The sequence below is a fragment of the Lytechinus pictus genome, chromosome 3 (genome assembly GCF_037042905.1).
Source record: "Lytechinus pictus isolate F3 Inbred chromosome 3, Lp3.0, whole genome shotgun sequence".
Taxonomy (NCBI): Eukaryota; Metazoa; Echinodermata; class Echinoidea; order Temnopleuroida; family Toxopneustidae; genus Lytechinus; species Lytechinus pictus.
This window is the reverse complement of record NC_087247.1, coordinates 60,405,014-60,424,107: the sequence shown is the minus strand read 5'-3', so window position 1 is coordinate 60,424,107 and position 19,094 is coordinate 60,405,014. Positions and strand designations below refer to the sequence as shown.

Below are 19,094 nucleotides of genomic sequence, written 5' to 3'. Positions count from 1 at the left end.
AGTAATGATTCATTGTGCTGCAGGTCTAATTGGAAACTGTATTCTGATTTCAGCTTAAAATCTGTAAAATTAGTCATATCTGAATCTTAGGCACTTATAATGCTACATAAATACACATGAACATGTGTATTTATAACCAAAACAATGGTAACAATTGACTGTACTTTGGAGTTGGCTGTAATTGTTAACTTGAATTATCTGAAAGAAGTTGTTTGTCAATTCAAAAACTTCATTCGTCAATTCAAAAAACTCATTCATGTCTATAAAGCTTGATCCTTGTACTTTCATCATGTTTCATGTTTTACTCTGGGCAAAATGTAGACTTTGGACACATAAATTATAACTGTTCATTCACTCATAGCCTACATTGTATACTGAGAAGAAAAAAAGGGTTTCCAAATCAGACCATGGCATGGACCCTAAACATACTGATAAATTGCCAATTCGTCTACTGCCAACTCGTCCACTTACCACATGGTCTACCTTCATTTAGTCTAATGCCATTCTGTCCATCAACATTTCGTCTAACAACCAATTGGTCCAATCATCACTTCGTCTAATCACCAGTTCGTCTATGACCATTTCGTCTCATAACCAGTTGGTCTAATATTCGTTTTATTTTTATTCATTTTGTTCAATGAACACTTGGTCTAATCAGACCAAATGGTATATGGACTAAATGGCTATTGGACCAACTAGTTATTAGACGAAATGGTGAGTGGACAAAATGGCAATTAGACCATGTGGATATTGGACAAACTGATGGTAGACCAAATGATAGTAGATGAGTTGGCAATCAGACGAATTGGCATTGGACCAAATGAAAATAAACCAACATACTGTACGGTGTACCGGTATCACAGGCCTAATTCATTCCCCGTAGACTCATGTGTTAAATTGGCACTTTAAAAAATTCATTAAAAATAAGGATGAAATTCGGGGGTCGAATGTTTACTACCAATGGATAGGATATATATCTGGCAATCCATATCTGACCAGAAAAGGGTCCCTCGACCGGCTCATTTAAAAAATAAATTGGCGTGTTTGAAGACATCGTCGGGGGGAGCAGATTCATCACCTCAAACAGCAAAATAGCCCTAATCCTTCCGCCAGTCAAAATATAGTCCAAAATTGGTGATATTTCTTCCCAATTTGGGAAAAGGAGGTTCAGTAATTACCAAAAATAGAATCAGTGTTAGATGGACAATCATATGCATACATTTTGTCAATCAGCCATATCAAAATTAAAAAAATAGCGATGGGTTGGCTCGAATGAATATCTATGGCCTGCCACTAGTGATTAGGCCCATGCAGCCTACCATCATCAAGACCAATTATCTCCCTTCCCTCGATTTACATCTCTTCATTTCATTTACCTGTGGTTCTATCAACACTCTAAGATATCCATTAATTGATCTATGATTAATATTTTTGGCTAAGATTACTAGTATTTGTGATTGGAAGGGTTTATACATTGATTCAATAATGACATAGACCTGCATTCATTGTGTAGAAATGAAATCTGATCATTCTCTCAAAAGATCATATAGAGATACAATAAACTAAGTGCTCAATCACCTTTTAAAAACATGAGCAAATATATTTGCCTAAGTAAACTATATGTGATAGTCCTAGCTTAATAAGATTATTGTCAACTAAAGGGGAAGTTTTCCAAGCGGGTTTTGATTACCCCTCCCCCAAAAAACTGAATAAGAATAAAATAAATGAATAAATAAAAGTGGGGATTTAGCAAAATCAGTCAAAGAATAATTAACAGAATAAAGAATATTTAAATTTTTTGTTTTTGTAATGTCACATGATTGCAATGCAGTTGCCAAATTTATTATGTGTTAACAGTTCGTGAATTCCTTTTTTGATCATAATTAAAACTGGTTTCAGCCAGATTTCTCAAATACTGAAATTAGCGATCAAAATCAGCTCCTACTGTGCAAGCGCACTAGCAGAAATATGGCCAATGTTGCCCTCGGTTTTTGTATAGAAATCCTATGGGCAAAGCCCGGGGAGGGCAACATGGCAAATGTTTACCTCGTTGGTCTCGGATTGAAAGTAGCGAGCGAAATGATATTTATTTATCTGCTTAAATGCCTTTTGTAGGTAATAATTGAAAATATGTTCTACTGTATTGTCTAACATAATAATAAAGAGACAAATAAAATTTCAATTATTAAAAAAAAATTGATATCACGTGACATGGAAGAGCTGTCTGCATGCATGTGAAGTCAAAAAGTTAATCCATTACTCGTTATTCTCAAATGGATTTTTTTACTAAATATTTGAACATATGTTTCTCTTAATTTTTCTGCTTTTGCTAAAACTAACGCCTTGTCACCTGGGTAAAGTTAAACCCTCCTTTCATTTAAAAATAAAATTATCTTGACTGACAAGATCTTGAAATATGCGTTTGATGATCCCTCTTAGGATGTGTTGCTCAGTATTATTTTGCTGTAGGTTTGTCTCATGAATAAGTGAATTAAATGGTAATGAATTTTCACCAAGTGCTGCTTTACTCAATTTGCTCTGTGGGTGTCTTTTTCAATCTATTCTCTTTTCACTTTCATCCTCCTACCAATGTATCCATGAGGAATGAAGATTTTGATTCCTCCACATTACACCTCAATGGATGGTAATACCACAGACAAGATTAGGCTTTATCCACCCCTCATTACTGCCTGCATTCACAAAAGTACTGACATGCTTGCAGTAAAACATCAGTAAAGAAAGACCCCATATTGCCTCTCCCTCCCTCCCCTTTCCTTTGTTGCATAAAAGAAGTCCGACCTTTTCGGCAGGAGCAAATTTGATAAAACCCGGAGCGCAGGAAAATAAATATTTCTCTTCCCCATATTCCTGTATTGACTTACTCAATCTGGCGGCGAATGTAAAATCAATTACTTACATTTCTGACATTTTGCGAAATTAAATTTGTGCTAGACTGGTCACGGAAATATGTTGAATGAAAAAAACAAAGAAGAAAGAAAATGCTGTGAGGAGGGATTTGTATTATACACTGTAATTTAGTAAGGCATTGTATATGAATTTTGTGTAACCCCTTCTCAAGATACAATATTTAGGGAATTTTTTGACCATTTTCACATGATAAGGAATTAACCTGTCAACTTCTTGAAAATTTTTAAAGCTTTTTAGCTGTCAATATTTTCATAAATTATCCTAAATCAGTGGGTGTGTAGCCCTATGTATGTTGGCAACATGTTGTGATTCAAGCACCTTGCATGATTTTTTTCAAAAAGAATTGGCTTACTTGGAGAGAAATTGATGATTAAAAATTCATTGTTTAAAAGATGCCAGAAATGATGATATGTACAGTTCCTAGTGTTCCGTTCACATATGCTATATATGTTTATCCTGTTTATGAATATCGTATTTTTGAAATGCCACAAAGTTTATTTCTGCATGGGAGACAATTTTTCCAGCCTCATCATGTATTCAGCTTCTCTCAACTAGATAGTGATTGTATTCCTTCTTCCCTGCTTGCCCTCATAGTCCTATTTGGAGGATTATCATGAGCAGGTCTTCCTTCTTGAGAGGGATTTACAGGTGAATGATGATGAAAGGGAACAAAGAGAAGAAAAAAATACATTTGTTGAAAAAAAAACAGTCCAGTCTGCCTTGAAGGAAAACAACAATTTTATCATAATAACTTGGTCTGTAAATTCAGACATCAATCAATTTAGGACTATCATCTAGTTGAGAGACATTACATCAAATTTGTCATATTATTTTCTCAGGTTTTTTAATGGAGAGTGTAGACAATAAATACCTTTATCTTATCTCATCTTTTCTTATCATAAACATTCATTTCTTCTCTCTGTAGACCTTTCCTACATATGCCTTTGCCTGTCTTTAATTTTTGAAAGATATTTTAAAGTTAAATCATTTTCACATTAAAATCTAACAGAATTGAATAAAAATAATCATGGAAAATAAGACAAATCTTGTGAGAAAGATACAGTATTAAAACTGCTTTCATATGGGTCATGTTAACAAATATCTGGAATTTTCACAAAAAATTCAGGTTTCCTGACTCCCTGATCCTGTTCTCATTACAGTACTTATACTAGTTTAATGGAAACCGGTTCAAGAAACTAGTTTGGAAGATTGTTTTCTATTATTCCCATCCGATCACCTGTTTTTCAAAACCACTTCACGTGAAGCAGTCTTGTTGGTACAGGAACATTCTCAGTTGGGTCACATTTTTCGCATTTTCCCACATGGGCAAAAATTGCGTCCTGAAGAACGGTTGTGTCTTACTCTTTACCTATGCTAAATTACAGTGTAATTTAACAAAGCAAAGCGATCTTGAGAACCACTTCACAAGGTGGTTTTCCTAACTGGTTTGGTAGATTGCTTCCAAGACCCATTCGACCGTTCCCATTATACGTTAATCTAGTTTCCACTATAAAACTAGTTTACTGGAAACAAGTTTAGTGGAAACTAGTTTAACATGAAGTGAGAACGGTCGAAGCGATCTTCCAAACGGGTTCAGAAACCACCTCGCAATGTAGTTTTCAAGATAGCTTTGCCTTGTTAAACTGGTTTTAGCGTGAGGACACAACCGTTCTTTGGAAAGCGACCTTCGCACATTTTGAGTGCGCTATTCCACACGACAGATGTAGAATGCCTATGCTTCGGTTTCAAATTTCGCGCGAAACGTGTCACCTTACTGAGAGCATTTCCATAGCAACAAGATCGCTTTACGTGAAGTGATTTTGATAACCACTTTCGTGTGATCAAGTGGGAATGCTAGCAAAGTGATCTTCCAAACTGGTTTCCTGAATCGGTTTCCAGTAAACTAGTTAGAAAGCGTAATGAGAAAGGCCTCTGAATTTCCAATAAACTAGTTTTAGGACTGTCATGAGAATGGTGTCCCTGATAATTTGTCCCGGGGGGGGGGGGGGGCCAGTCAAATTTATTGCTGTACACACGCGTGACTAAGGAGTTTCCAAACACTCCGTAAACAAGTTTTTCTCTGTGTGCAAAATAACCCCCTAAACAATTTTTTCGTGGGCTTTATTTACACATTTTGGCCCCTAAACAAGTTGTCGCCAAAATATGACCTCGGGGGGGGGGGGGGGGAGGAAGCATGGGAAACAATACCTTGAACACGTTTGGCAAGTCTTTTAAAAAAAAAGCTTTGGGGAAAAAACATACCCTAAATACGTTTGACCCCGCGATTGACCATTGACCAGTCTTTCTAAACCACCCTTTTTCTTGAAAATCAGTGTTTTTGATAAAACTGAAAAACACCTCTTTAAAAGCATTTTTTTTTGGTCACGCGTGTGTACAGCAATATATTTGACTGGCCCCCCTGGGTAATTTTTTTTTTTCCTTTGTAAAAACCTTTACTTTATATTTATTTTTATAGTCTTTTACAATCACAGGTAGGATTGTTATTGTGATATCAAGTTCTAGGCACAGTACATAATTTACTTGCAGGCTTTCACATTTAAGCTTTAAAAAATACTTGTTGAAATGTAGTTTAGAATGTAAATGTAGTTCTTTCTTTATCCGAGATTAAATTCATTATTTATCATTAATGGATTCAGGAGTGTAAACCTATTTTGCAAAATGTTTCCTTTGTGTAGAATGACAGTGCTTAACACTGAATTCTATAAACTATACTCAGAAAAAAAGAACAATTTTGCATTGGCTGAAAGGCATGTGTAGATGCATGTTTAGTCGTCAGCAAGGAACTTGATGTATGATGTATTGTGAGCATGACTTCCTACCACCATGGAGTGAATCAATTGTAGCACCCCACTTCAATATCTTTGTACCTCTATTCCCTCATTTTGGAGCTTATTATAGTATGAATATTTCCCATACAGGCATCATATTTCAGTGAAAGGAAGAAGGAGGCCTTATTTACATAAAAAGTACTCTATTCATTGATGAATAATAATAAAAGAGCTCTGGATTTATGTAGCGCCTTTTGCCTGAGGATACAAAGCGCTGCTATAATTACTCCGGCCTTAGCTGCACTGCCTTGGAAGGTGCTCAAGCATTCAAGGAATTTCTTCCTGCTGGTAACCATTCACCTCACCTGGGTTGAGTGCAGCACAATATAGGTAAATTTCTTGCTGAAGGAAAAATGCCGTGGCTGGGGATCGAACCCATGTCCCTTGGATAGAAGAGTAATCAAGTATAGCATCCTGTGAGAGTTTCAGGTCATATGAAAAATGTCAATGGTCATTTAGAGTCAACAATTAAATCTTAACCAAGGTTAAGTGTTATAAGTATATGGATCTAGTTTATGAAACTTGGACATAGAGGCTGTTCTCATTACGCTTTCTAAATCTAGTTTACTGGAAACCGATTCAGGAAACCACTTTGGAAGATCGCTTTGCTAGCGTTCCCACTTGATCACACGAAAGTGGTTTTGAAAATCCCTTCACGTAAAGCGCTCTTGTTGCTGTGGAAACTCTCTCAGTGGGTGACACGTTTCGCGCGAAATTTGAAACCGCAGCATGGGCATTCTACACCTGTCGTGTGGAGTAGCGCGCTCAAAATGTGCGAAGATCGCTTCCCGAAGAACGGTTGTGTCCTCACTTACGCTAAAACCATTTTAACGAGGCAAAGCGATCTTGAAAACTACATCGCGAGGTGGTTTTCCAAACTGGTCTGGAAGATCGCTTCCAAGACCGCTTTGATCGTTCTCACTACGCGTTAAACTAGTTTCCACTAAACTAGTTTCCAGTAAACTAGTTTTAGGAACGTAGTGAGAACAGCCTCATATTCAAGTATCAGTGAACAGCCTGTGTGAGTTCAGGTCATGTGACCAAGGTCAAAGAACTTTGGCCATTTAAGGGGCATTTGTTGAATTGCCATACATCTAGTTCATGAAATGTGAACATAAGGGATTAAGTATCACTGATCGTCTTACTCAAAAGTCTTAGGTCGCATGATCAAGGTCAAATGTTATTTTAGCTTACCCATATGTTTCATCAGGTGATAATTTAGGAATAAGTTTAGAAGATTTATTTTTTGAAATGGTTTGTAATGTTTATTTTTTTCACTTTATAATTATAGGCCTATGTACACTGTTATTTTCTTCTAATAATCCATTACATGACTTTAAATCAGACATGAAGGAAATGATATTCCAGAATTCCAGAGTATGTTTCTGTAATTGAACTTGATTGAATTCTACCAACCAAGCAATTTATGAAAAAATGTTATCTTGAATGGTATTGTTTCTATTAGAATTTGATAGATTATGGATTCTGTACGAACTCATTTTGATATCGTTACCAAAACTAGCATTTACCTTTAACAGTCTGTATACTGCATAGCTAATGTGCATTCCAGGAAGGAACTCACTGCCTGTATTATACACTCCCATCCTTGATACATTGATGGGTGACGATTCTTGAGAGCACTGGACTGGTATACATGTTAAATGTGCTTTGGTTGGGACAGAGACACTTCTGACGTCCTTTCTCTGATAATGTCATTTCCGGAGGCCCTTTGGTTTGGTTGTGTATCATACCTGGATCATCTTAATTCACATTGAATTCTAATGCCTCAGGAATAACTATCCCATTCCTGGAGTGCCAAAGGGACAGCCCAATTTTTTTGTTATTATTATTATTTTTTTTTTTTTTGGGGGGGGGCCTATTTTTCAAAACATATTGCATTGCAACATTACAATCAATGGGGATTTATCCATGGCTCTAGTGAGCATTTCGGGGGCGAAATCACCCCTAGCCCCTACATCATAATGTAATTTTCCCCCCGGAACAGGGAACATGATGGTTTGAACTAGAAATACTATTAATATTTTTTCATGAAGTTTCTTTTTTATTCTGACATTATTTATTTATTAAAAAGAATACTAATAATAGTTTTTTCATTAAGCTTTTTTTCTTGTTTGATAACTTTTTATTGAATTGATTCTTACATGAAGTCCATGCATGCTCAAAGAAAATATGTGAAGAAAAAATGGATTCACTCACTACCACAAAGTGGATTTTTTTTTTTCAAGCCATAGTTTTAAAACTCAGTGGTATTTAATTCATTATATATTTGGGTTTTTTTTTTTTGGGGGGGGGGTTATAAAAAATCTTTTCTGGTTATAATTGCTTCTAAAGTAAAATAAAGTTAACACTAGCATTTGATTTCAATTGATAATTCTTTTTAATTGTGATTTGTTAAACTTTCTTCGACTTTATATTGACTACATATCCAGATCATCTCAAGAGTTTATATTGTCCAATCGCCTTTCATTACTGTTTTAAAGAGTTAATCTAATAGATTAACTTAAAAAAAAACAGTAATTATTTACTTAAAGTTATCAGCAAGAAGCTGTGTCAGGGGAGTTGATGATAATTGAAATGATGAGCTCTTGCAGAGTACAGTACTAAGCTCACTTTATTACATATCAGTTTCAGAATTGAGATTAGGTGCAATGTAGTTTAATGTGTTAGTTAAATTTCATACAAATAAGATGTGGATGATAATACTGGGCATGTAAACAAATAATGACAAAATTAATTGGAAAGGTTTGATTTTATTAGGCCTTCAAGGTTTGTGAGTTCTAGGGAAAATTAGAAAGTGAAAAGCTTACGGTAGCTCGCTACGTCCATCCATGCATTCTTCATGGAAGACATGGGGGAGATGTGATTATTTTCTTTTTCTCAACTCTTTCATTACGATGGAACGGAGATGGATGGTGATGAAGGTTAATTAAGCATGCTGCCCATGTCTGCACGCAGTCCTCTCGACACTACAATCCAACCCTCAGTAATTGGTTAGCTAACCATCTGACGCCTCCTTTTCCAAGAAAGTATACATCGATGGAGGGAGAGATGTGAAATAGGTAGGCTCATTTTATGGGAATGGGTGGAAATTCCCTCATCGCTTGTGACAGAAAAGCTGTGACGTAGGCTTTCTTCAAGTTCAACTATGTTCTGTGAACTTGACCTACCATCGAACTTGCAATCAGAAAAAGTTTGATGTAACATTTTTATTTGCAACTTGAAATGTGTTAATCTTATGCAGCATATTGAGCTTAGCTTGAAGAAAGATGGCAAGATCATGAGTAGAGTGATGCGTGATGTCTATTTCCTGAATTAAAATGCATTGTGAAGATGATAATTGATATTGATTGTCGCATGTGTTGCAGACAGGTATTTGTTGAATATCTTTTCAGTTTGAGCACAATGTTTTTTTTTCTCATGAGCAGTTGATTAGCATTATTATTGTTCCTTTCTCAAGGTTATAATTTTGGTAATATTTGGGTTAAAAATATGAAAGAGGCAAGTCAAGCAACAGTTTCGAGTCTGCAACGATAGTCTCTTCCTACTGTGGACATGTACTGTATATCCTAAAATTATTTTAAGGTTATTATCTTAAAGGGCAAGTTGACCCCAAGAAAAAGTTAGTTTGAATAAAAATGCTGAAAATTTCATTGAAATCTGATTGAAAAAAATGTTATTGTTTTCATTAAAAAATGTCTCCTTTTTACCTATGAAAATAAGGAAACTCTTCATTAAATCACAATAGAATACAAAACAATCAGTTGCACATGTTCAGGAAAAAATAAAACTTTGTTACAGATAAATCAAAAGATCATTGAAATCTGTTATACTTTGTGGAATTAAATACAAAAGAAATAGTGAGTGGGTGGCACCATTTGTTCCCTCATTTGCATACTCACCAGGATGTATAGGCCTAACTGATTTGTGATTTTTAGTGGAACATTAAAATATCATAATTTTGTTATTGTACCTCCTATTCTGATGCAATTTTCATCTTTATGCATGTGAACTATTCAAATGAATTTTCAATTGATGAACTTCCCCATTAAATTATCCTGTATTTACTGACATTTAAATTGTAAATATTGTCCAGAACCTTGTGTTGCAATACATCCCTTTAAGTTTGAGAAAAAATGAGATCAGGGTGAAAAGACTTGATGTGTACGTGCAGGACTTGGAGCATGATATAGCTCTTAAAGCATTGACAGTACACATGAACCTGCTATATAACACTCCCACAAACATCCTCCTGGCATCCAATTACTTCCCGGTCGGAAGTCCGATGACAGTCATACCGGGCCATGTGACACTACCGCATCCTACCCTTACTGAGCAAGTTAACACCTAGGTATTACCTGAGTCAGGTGTCCCTCTTTTGCTCAATCTGTCTTTCAATTCACCATTAGTGATTCTAAAAGTATAGATCAATGTCATAATCTGAACACCGTCACCACATCCTTCATTGTGGTATGGGTCTACACAGTTACCTTCACTTATTTCCCATTCACTAAAATCACTTTTATAAAACAACTATAGAATTGAGACCATTATTTATTTTATCACTTTCTGTTTAAAATGGAGATGGAATGTAGCTGCATTTTACCTTTTTGTAACTTGCGTTCGTCAATGTACCCCCGACATGTAAACAATTTCTATGTCACTACCAATTGTTCATTTTTCATACTTCCATTGAGCAGCTGATCATGACTTCATGTTCATATATGAAAGTGAAAGAGAATCTTGCACACTAATTCATTACCTCCTACAATCTAACAATAAAATGGTGTGGGCAGGTGTATTAAAACATAGACATAAAAAACCTCAGTTTAATATTGTCATACTAGTACATTAAGTAGACAATAGACATCATTGTTTACTTCTGAGGTCAGATGTGTTGACATCATTCCAAAATATGGATTTTTGTGCAACTCTTTTGCTGAATCGTTTGTGTTTGTTTTTCTTTTATTGAATTCAATGATGAAAAGACGTCAGTTCATACAGCAAACACCAGTGGGTATCAAATATCACATATGTCAACATTGACAGTATAGTTTCTTTTTAGGTACATTTTTCTCAGATGACTAGTTCTTGTAATTTATCAGACCCTTTGTGGAAGTTTGGATCATATAGTTACCAAGGTTTTGGTTTATAATCGTTACCATTCAAGGAAATTTGTGTAAATATTGATGAAAAGCATATGTACTTGGTTGCTTCCAGTTTCTCAGAAGGCATGATGATTGTGGGAAATTTTGCCATCAAGGATGGATGATTTTGTTTCTTTTACTCAATTGAAGTTATCATCAGAATGAGTTGTCTTTCCAGGAAATTCTATTGACTTCTAAGATTGAAATCTTTCCAGTTTTAGGAGTGAATGGCACAATGAAGTTTTTGGATGTTTTTTTTTTTGTAAAATACTACTTTCCTATGTTTCTTTAAGACTTACAGATTTGGGAAGGAGGTGGATTTTGTTTAGATTATTATTTGATTATTGTCTACTTGTAAAAACTTACTCACCTATGTTTTAATAATGTGTTTTATATGATTTTTTTTAATTCTTTATAAGAGAATATTGTGAAGTTAAACATTTGTCATGTATAAATTTATCATAAATTCTTTATCAGAAAGCTATATACAAGGATTTTATTTTGAAATTTCTGTCCCATTCCTTACTGGAAGTGGTTTTATATAGAAAAAAGGTGGAAATATAGTTATTATTGGAACCTGATTCTTTTTTATTGGAAATTTTTAATTGAAAATAAATAATCTTAAGTGTATTATATTTACAAAAACTAAGGTGACTACTTAAATTATATAATTTTGGCTTAATACAGACCTTCCAGGAAATAACAAGTTTATAATACTGGTTTTCTCTTGATTTTGGCATTCTGGTATACCCTGCATTGTTGTTCTGCTTCAGTTCTTGTCTTTCTCATCTCAGTTGATTCTGGGCCTCCATTTAGGTCTAGTTTCCCTTTTGTAATTACTTGCAATATACTGTCAATCTGAATTTGATATGCCGGGTACTGAATTAGTCAACCTTTAAAGAATCTGCCTATATTTTATTTTGATGAAATAAATGTGTCATAAAAGAGTTTTTTTTTAATTCAAGAGGTTATCGGTTATGTTCTCATTTCTTATCTCATTACAGGAGTTGCAGCATGTTTAGCCCATCCAAACTGCGACAGCATAACTCGTTGCCTAACTCTCCATGTTCTTTAAGATCTCATCATCATCACCACCATAGTTCATGTGGGCGGGGCAAGCTAGTGGAAGTACCCCTTTGGTTTCATGGTCTAATGGAGCGTAAGGTGGCTGAGGAACTACTACTCAAGAGTCCTTTCAGAGGTCATACCAGTGGCAAAGAAGGATTGTTTTTAGTAAGACAAAGCAGTAATAGAGGAGGTAAGCATGCATTCAGAAACATGTTTCTACCATTCTATGAATTGATTTTTTTTCATTTATCACATTGATGAATGTATAGAATGTCTGTATCGAATACCTTGGTTACCGGAAATCTCTTGAAAATTGAATTCACTGTCTATTTTATAGCATCTTTTTAAAGGGGAAGTTCACCCTGACAAAAAGTTTATTGTAAAAATAGCAGAAAAAAATTAAAAAAAATATTGCCAAAGGTTTGAGAAAAATCCATCAAAGAATAAAAAGATTAATATTAAAATATAAATTATTTGATTTGTGACGTCATATGCGTGCACCTTTACTACATATTGTATGGTAAAATATCAATGAAATGTCATTTTCTCAGAAAATTGACAATGTTTTTTACTGTACATTCAGTATATCAATAGACAAATCATTTCACATCCGTTTGTAAAAAGAAATAAAAAATAATCTCGAACTATAAAAAAATAAAAATTCATGCATTTTATATTACATAAAATGGGGCAGCTGCTTGTTTATGACCACACAAATCCAAAATTGTACATTCTTATTAATTTCTGAATGTCTAATGGATTTTCCTCAAACCTTCACCAATATTTTCAAATTTTTTTATTTTATTTTTTTTTGGCCATTTTTACAACAAACTTAGGGGGTATTCTGTATTTTAAAGTATACAGTGACTGATTGTATTACCGACCAGGCTTGTATTACCGAACGCGCACATCATACGCATCAGAAAATAATTTCATTTGCTCAAAACTTTACAACATCCTTCCAAATGTAACTTGAATAGAAAGATGATAAAAAATTGTCAAAAACACATTTTAACAGTCTTTGTATTCTCAAAATAATAAAACATTGTAAAAATAGCTCTTAAGTGATTTTGTTGTCTTTTCAACTTTTTCCATTAAAAAACAAACGTTAGGTAATACGATACCATTTTCAAGTGACCAAAATATTTCACATGCAAAGAGGGGTCCGATTGGAAGCTGATATCGTAAAAAAGAAAAACTATTTCTGCATAATTTTTACATATATTCAAATTTTGTAGGTATTTGTGTATCTTATGACAACATTGTGTTTGATATGATTGAATTCATGAAATGTGATCTGTAATACGATCCTATACCATACTAATCACTCATGATGAAGGAATGTACTTTAGGTTGTTTGGGGAGGGATTTCCTGAAAAATGAAATATTATCAGCACTGACTGAATTGTTAACTATGGACGATTTCAGTCAAATCCTTGGTTTTATATGAGATTTGAGAAGCACTGATTAATGACTGTTTCTATGGCAATTGTCAGATTGACATCTTGTCAGTGCATCATAAAACCAATTTTCTGAATACATGAGGGAATACATACTATGATGTAAATGTATGTTTTGTCTCTGTCTAGTACTATTCTAGAGATAATTCAATTTTTTTCTCACGCTAATGTAAATGATTTATATCTATTTTGTTTGCATACAGGACATTTTGTGATATCTGTGTGTACCAGAAACCATTGCAATCATTACCTGATCGAGACCATTGAATCAATGTTCTACGTGAGGAGAGATCGGAGTGAGGACAGGGGGCGAGATATCCAGGCTTGTGATTTAAGAAACCTTATTCAGTGCTATAGAACAACTCCTCTTGATGAGTCAGGTATGTATGTAACATATTGTTATTTATAGTAGGTATTTATCGCAAAAAGTTCATATGATGAAAGAAAAACACAAACTCATAATTTTCACCTAGATATTTTAAAATCAAATTAATTATATGTGTTGATGTTGATTTCTTGTTGAAATTTATGTAAAACATATGCAGTACATCTGTGTGATTATGAATATTTTTTTCTTCAATTTTTTATTTCTTTTTTCAAATTGAGCATTTATGAAGTTCTTCATTTTGAAGATATTTAGGTTTTTGATTTATAGCTGTAGATATTATTGCCACAAAAAATAGCACTTTATCATGCAAAAGCATCAATGTCATTGACTTATGTTTGAAATAACACTTGAATTATTATTATTTACTTCAGGTCTGGTTCTTAAAGAACCCTTACTTCGAACAACTCCGGTTACGATCACTACATCTCTGTTGCCCTTACCTCAGCCTAGAGACAATCATAATTATATCCCTCTTCATGTAGAACACAAGGAGTATGTAGCAAACCAGGATTATGCTGCTCCTGATCCAGTTATGCTCTCATTCTGTGAAGGTGAACTCCTTACAGTTTTACAGAAAGACAACAAGAATTGGTGGTTTGGACATAATGACCGTAGGGAACTGGGTTACATCCCAGCTGCTCTGCTTAGGAGCTTGACTGAGTCACAACCTACAGAGAAAAGTGCCTTTTTGAATGCAGGGTATGTTGGCAATGAGGAAGCAACAAAGACTGATGCTGGCATAGATACATCATCCTTACCGCTCACAGACTGTAATTCAAACTTTATGAGTGAGAACCAGAACAAAGGTAACATTCATATGCAGAGGATACACACAGTGCCATGTGGCCTCACATTGCGAAACTGTGGAAATGAGGATATTTACGTTTCTAGTGAATACATCACAAGTTGCCTCGAGAACAGAGATCGATGGATGTCTCCAGAACTACCAAGACTGGGGGTCCTACGGTGTGTCTCTCCCAGGCAGTTGCAAAGACATTTATCAGAACCAACAGCATGGATTGACTTCTCTGTCAAACCTGAAAGGTTGATTGATGTAGAGCCACAAGATCTGATGCACTTCAGTGACATGTCACCAGATGCTTCACCAACGCATACATTCAGTGGTAGGCGCTTTAGACATAAAGCAGCAAGGCAAAATAGTTCACCAGCTAGGGGTTCTAACATATCATCAGCAGAATCATCACCAGTACGAAGGAAAAAAGATTCCATGACAGATTACATGACTACAAGAGACTATGATCCAATCGAAACCTATCTAAGATTATCAGAATGTACTACTGGCCCTAGTCATCAGAAAAAGGGGAAAATAGGCAAATGAATACTTTCTATGATTTTTGTTATTAAATTATATTTGAAAATGTTATTTTGATATGTGTGATTACAAATTATACTAATATCCTATGAGATATTAATCTGTATTAGCATCACAGAGAGGATGCCCATGAGCCTATGTATTTATATTCATTTTTTATATGTTATTACTGATTCAAATACAAAGTACTAAGTATTTATTGAACTATTTTTTTATCATCTACCAAAATGAATGATGAATCATTTAGAGAGGCTGTTCTTTTTCATTTTAGACCATTCTAAATAAAGAACTTGAAACAACTGATCAAAGTCAGATTTATTTACAAGTCTAATGCTGGAAGATTGTAAGAAATGTTATCAAGGGAATTTTAGCTTTTGTATTTCTTTTAGTATTAACTTCTACTGACTTCTATTTAAAAACAGAATTGCCCAGGAACATGAAATATCCAATCAGTTATACAATTACGGTTGACTTTAGTTCCATAGCACATCATGTAAAAAAGGTTGGTCAATTGATTATGTTACAGAGCCCATACTTAATAAATGGGTCATGGTCGATCATTAAAAATTAATCTTTCTTGGTTCAGAAATGACTTGGAAATTAAAGGTAAAAGATAGTAGTTGCTGCATACAATTATTTCATGAGAAAGTCTTTAAAATCAAGGTTAATTGTCACCATATTATCATACATCTAATCTGGTACATTAATGTAAACTTATCTTTGTAGAATCATGAAATCTTAGCTCAAAACCGATAATTCTGATGATCACTAACACAGAAAAGCGTATGTGAGACAGTGTATTCACATTGCTCGGAATAATACCCGACATTTGATGGAATTCCGTGCTTATTTTGCTAATTTCTCAGCAATTACATATTTTCTTCCAGAGCCACTTGGCACATATTTTTTATTCATACATACAAACACTTGGGTGGTAATTTTATTTTATTCTGTTCGAACTCATTTTGAGATCGTTACCACAACTGGTATTTATCTTGAATTGTAATGTAACAATGTACTTTATATTGGAATCTGACACCACAAAAAGTTACTATGCTGAAAACATAGAAGGGGTCTTCGGTATGTTGTTTGTACAGACCTGTTTTTAAACAAAAACATTGGAAATAACATCATTTCTATCCAGTTCAAATGAAAAGAGCAACAGAAATATATCTGTCTATTTTTGTATGTCATATTTCACTATAGTGATGCAAACTAAGAGTATAATGTATCCTAATGAAAGTGCACATCTCAACTGCCACAATAGATACGTACACACTGCCGCATCTACTATTTCCTAGAATTTGGAAATTGCTCTATATTATAATAGTGTATCCATGTTTTTAGAAATTTTGAGATAACAAATTCAATTTGTTATTGAGAAAAATTTGATAGGGATATATTTATAAATAATTGTACATGATTAATCTTTTGCAAAATGCTTATTACCAAGCCAACGTGCTTTCTTGGGTATAACAGTCAGAAAATTTGTTTGACATACATGTGTATATTTTATAAAATAGTGCATACTTATATATTGTATGAAGTCATGATGAAATATAAAGAGATGTGATGCATTTTAAAATGTGTTCTGATGCTATATCAGACAGTCATGTTCTCTTGTATGTAGATCTTTAATGAGTATGTTTTTGTTTTCTTGTGTGAGGTTATTTTGCACTGCCAGCCCTCCACATGTGCTATTTAAATACCTTGTATTGAGATAATTTTGAATCTGATTGCTGATTGATATGCAGCCAAACTTTGCCATGACTTCATATTTGTGAAAGTCACCCCAGGAGAGATCCCTTACACCATACATACATTGGGGTATGATAATATTCGAATATCATCATTATTACCACATGAAAAGTGTTTAGAATGAACAAGTGGTTTTCAACATCAATATACATGTATTTATGATACACCTAACATATCATAAACTTGATAAAAAATTGTGAAAATGTTTCTAGAAATACTAGCAGTCTCATCTGTTGTAAGACCATTCTATATTATTGTTTAAAAAGCAGTACCGGTATTCAGATATTCACAATGTCATTTTTACAAACTGAGAAAAGTGTTTGATACCATTCAAGTACATATACTCTGCTTTTCACTTGTTTGCTTTGGATTACTTTGGTTTCTGGTTACCATGTGCTTCAACGTTACAGAATCATGGCAAATTTTCCATGCATGTTTTAAGATTACATAATATTTTGTGCTTTAAAATGTATGGAATTGGTAGCAAGCTAAGACTACCTCCATATTAAATTTTATTGTATTTATGTTTGCTCTAAACCTTGGAAACTTCTTTTCCTTTACTTTATTTTTCTCAAATTTATGTTCTCACTCAAAACAAAGGTGCTCACATGTTTTAAAACAAATATTACTGCCAAGTCTGGAAACAAGGTTGCTATATTTAGTGCTTCATCTTTTATTCAAGAAATATTTTTCCCCAACTTCTAATCTTTGTTAGCTTATTCATATCCTTTGAAAAATGGTGTTTCATTAAATCGTCTGTCCATATCTAAGTAATACCCTACCTTTCTCTTACTGCTAAGCTTAAATTGATTTCATGCCATTTGACTAGATTAATGTTTTGTAATGGAAGGTGTTGAATGTGCAACTTTCATCAGTTTATTAAAAGTCATTGGTTTCATCATCGTTTCCTTGCTAAAACAATGTGCTGCTCAAGTATAGAGTATATTAACATAGACTTTTATTTAGAGGTACTGGAATACACATTTCTTGCTGCATACATAACAAGCTGAAGGAGTTTAATCATTTTTCTATTGATATCACTTGTATGCTGTTTTACTCTTGGCCATCGGTCTTTGTTACCTGAATAATTTCAAGACAATCTCATAATTTAAATGACAAGCAGAAATGCTCGCTTTTGATTTTGATTGTGTAATCTGTACTTCTGGATTTTAAACCAATATTTACAAGTTGAACTAAAATGCAACTATGTACGTAAGATGATGTTTGCTGTCACATACTAATGTTAACATTTAAAATTCATTTTTAAAATTAAGATACTGGTATGAAAATTCTGCTTTAACTTAATTCAGAGATATAACATATTCTCCTCTTAAATTCAGTTCATAATTAGACAATTTTTTATTTGTGGTTTTAGCAGAATTTATTGTTAAACTAAGATTATTTACGAAGATTTGTTTTGCATGAAAATATTGTTGCATTTTAAATCCTAAAATACAGTAAAGTTGAGGATTTTTGAAATACTTGTTTGTTGGTAAATACTACTTTATGAGTTAACTAATTATCTAAATATGCAAAGCAATGACTCACTGAATTATATGAAATGGGGAAAATACAACTCTTCTTTTATATTTATACTTGCTTAATTATTCATTTAACTAATGTTTTATGGGATGACGTGTATTCATATATCTAATCTACAAATGATATTTTGAAAGGAATCAAGTGTGAGAAACCCCTAATGTGATAACTATCTTATGTTGATACATTAGTTCTAAACATGAATAATATGAAATTGTTTTGGTGTTACAGTGCTCTTTATGCAACTCACAATCATATTTGTTTTTTAAATTGTTAGCTCTTGAAAACTCATCTCTGACTGATTACTCTGTGAGTAGGATGCTTTCTTAGTGGAAGAAAGGATTAACATTGCCAATTTGGAGAAAGTGGGTGACAAAATTGGAAAGGATTCAATATTGTTCTATGATCCACACTTTTATATTGATTTATTTCTGCTCCTTGGTGTTGCAGTATTATTCTTGATTGATGACATGAAGAAAATTAGCTGTTTGCCATATATCTGTATAAATATATTTAAATATATATTATAAGAATACACTGAATGTATGGTTTTATTATTTTTGTGACAAATATAGACATAACGTCAGCCAAATAATAAACTCTTTG

General features: G+C 33.7%; 1 protein-coding gene across 1 annotated transcript; it reads left to right on the top strand.

The window, feature by feature from the left end:
- The first annotated feature begins 8,767 nt into the window (after positions 1-8,767).
- On the top strand, positions 8,768-18,788 carry LOC129255447 (uncharacterized). The gene is made up of 4 exons (XM_064097503.1): positions 8,768-8,857; positions 11,947-12,200; positions 13,674-13,850; positions 14,230-18,788. The coding sequence occupies exons 2-4, from the start codon at positions 11,957-11,959 to the stop codon at positions 15,195-15,197; spliced, it is 1,389 nt and encodes a 462-aa protein (XP_063953573.1). The 5' UTR covers positions 8,768-8,857; positions 11,947-11,956; the 3' UTR covers positions 15,198-18,788.
- The last annotated feature ends 306 nt before the right edge of the window (positions 18,789-19,094 follow it).

What these genes read in the sequence shown, in the direction of transcription:
- LOC129255447 (XM_064097503.1), top strand. Translation starts at nt 11,957, where the DNA reads ATGTTTAGCCCATCCAAACTGCGACAGCATAACTCGTTGCCTAACTCT. An exon ending in ACAAAGCAGTAATAGAGGAG is followed by an intron (nt 12,201 to 13,673) that starts GTAAGCATGCAT and finishes GTTTGCATACAG; the next exon opens with GACATTTTGTGATATCTGTG. An exon ending in AACTCCTCTTGATGAGTCAG is followed by an intron (nt 13,851 to 14,229) that starts GTATGTATGTAA and finishes TATTTACTTCAG; the next exon opens with GTCTGGTTCTTAAAGAACCC.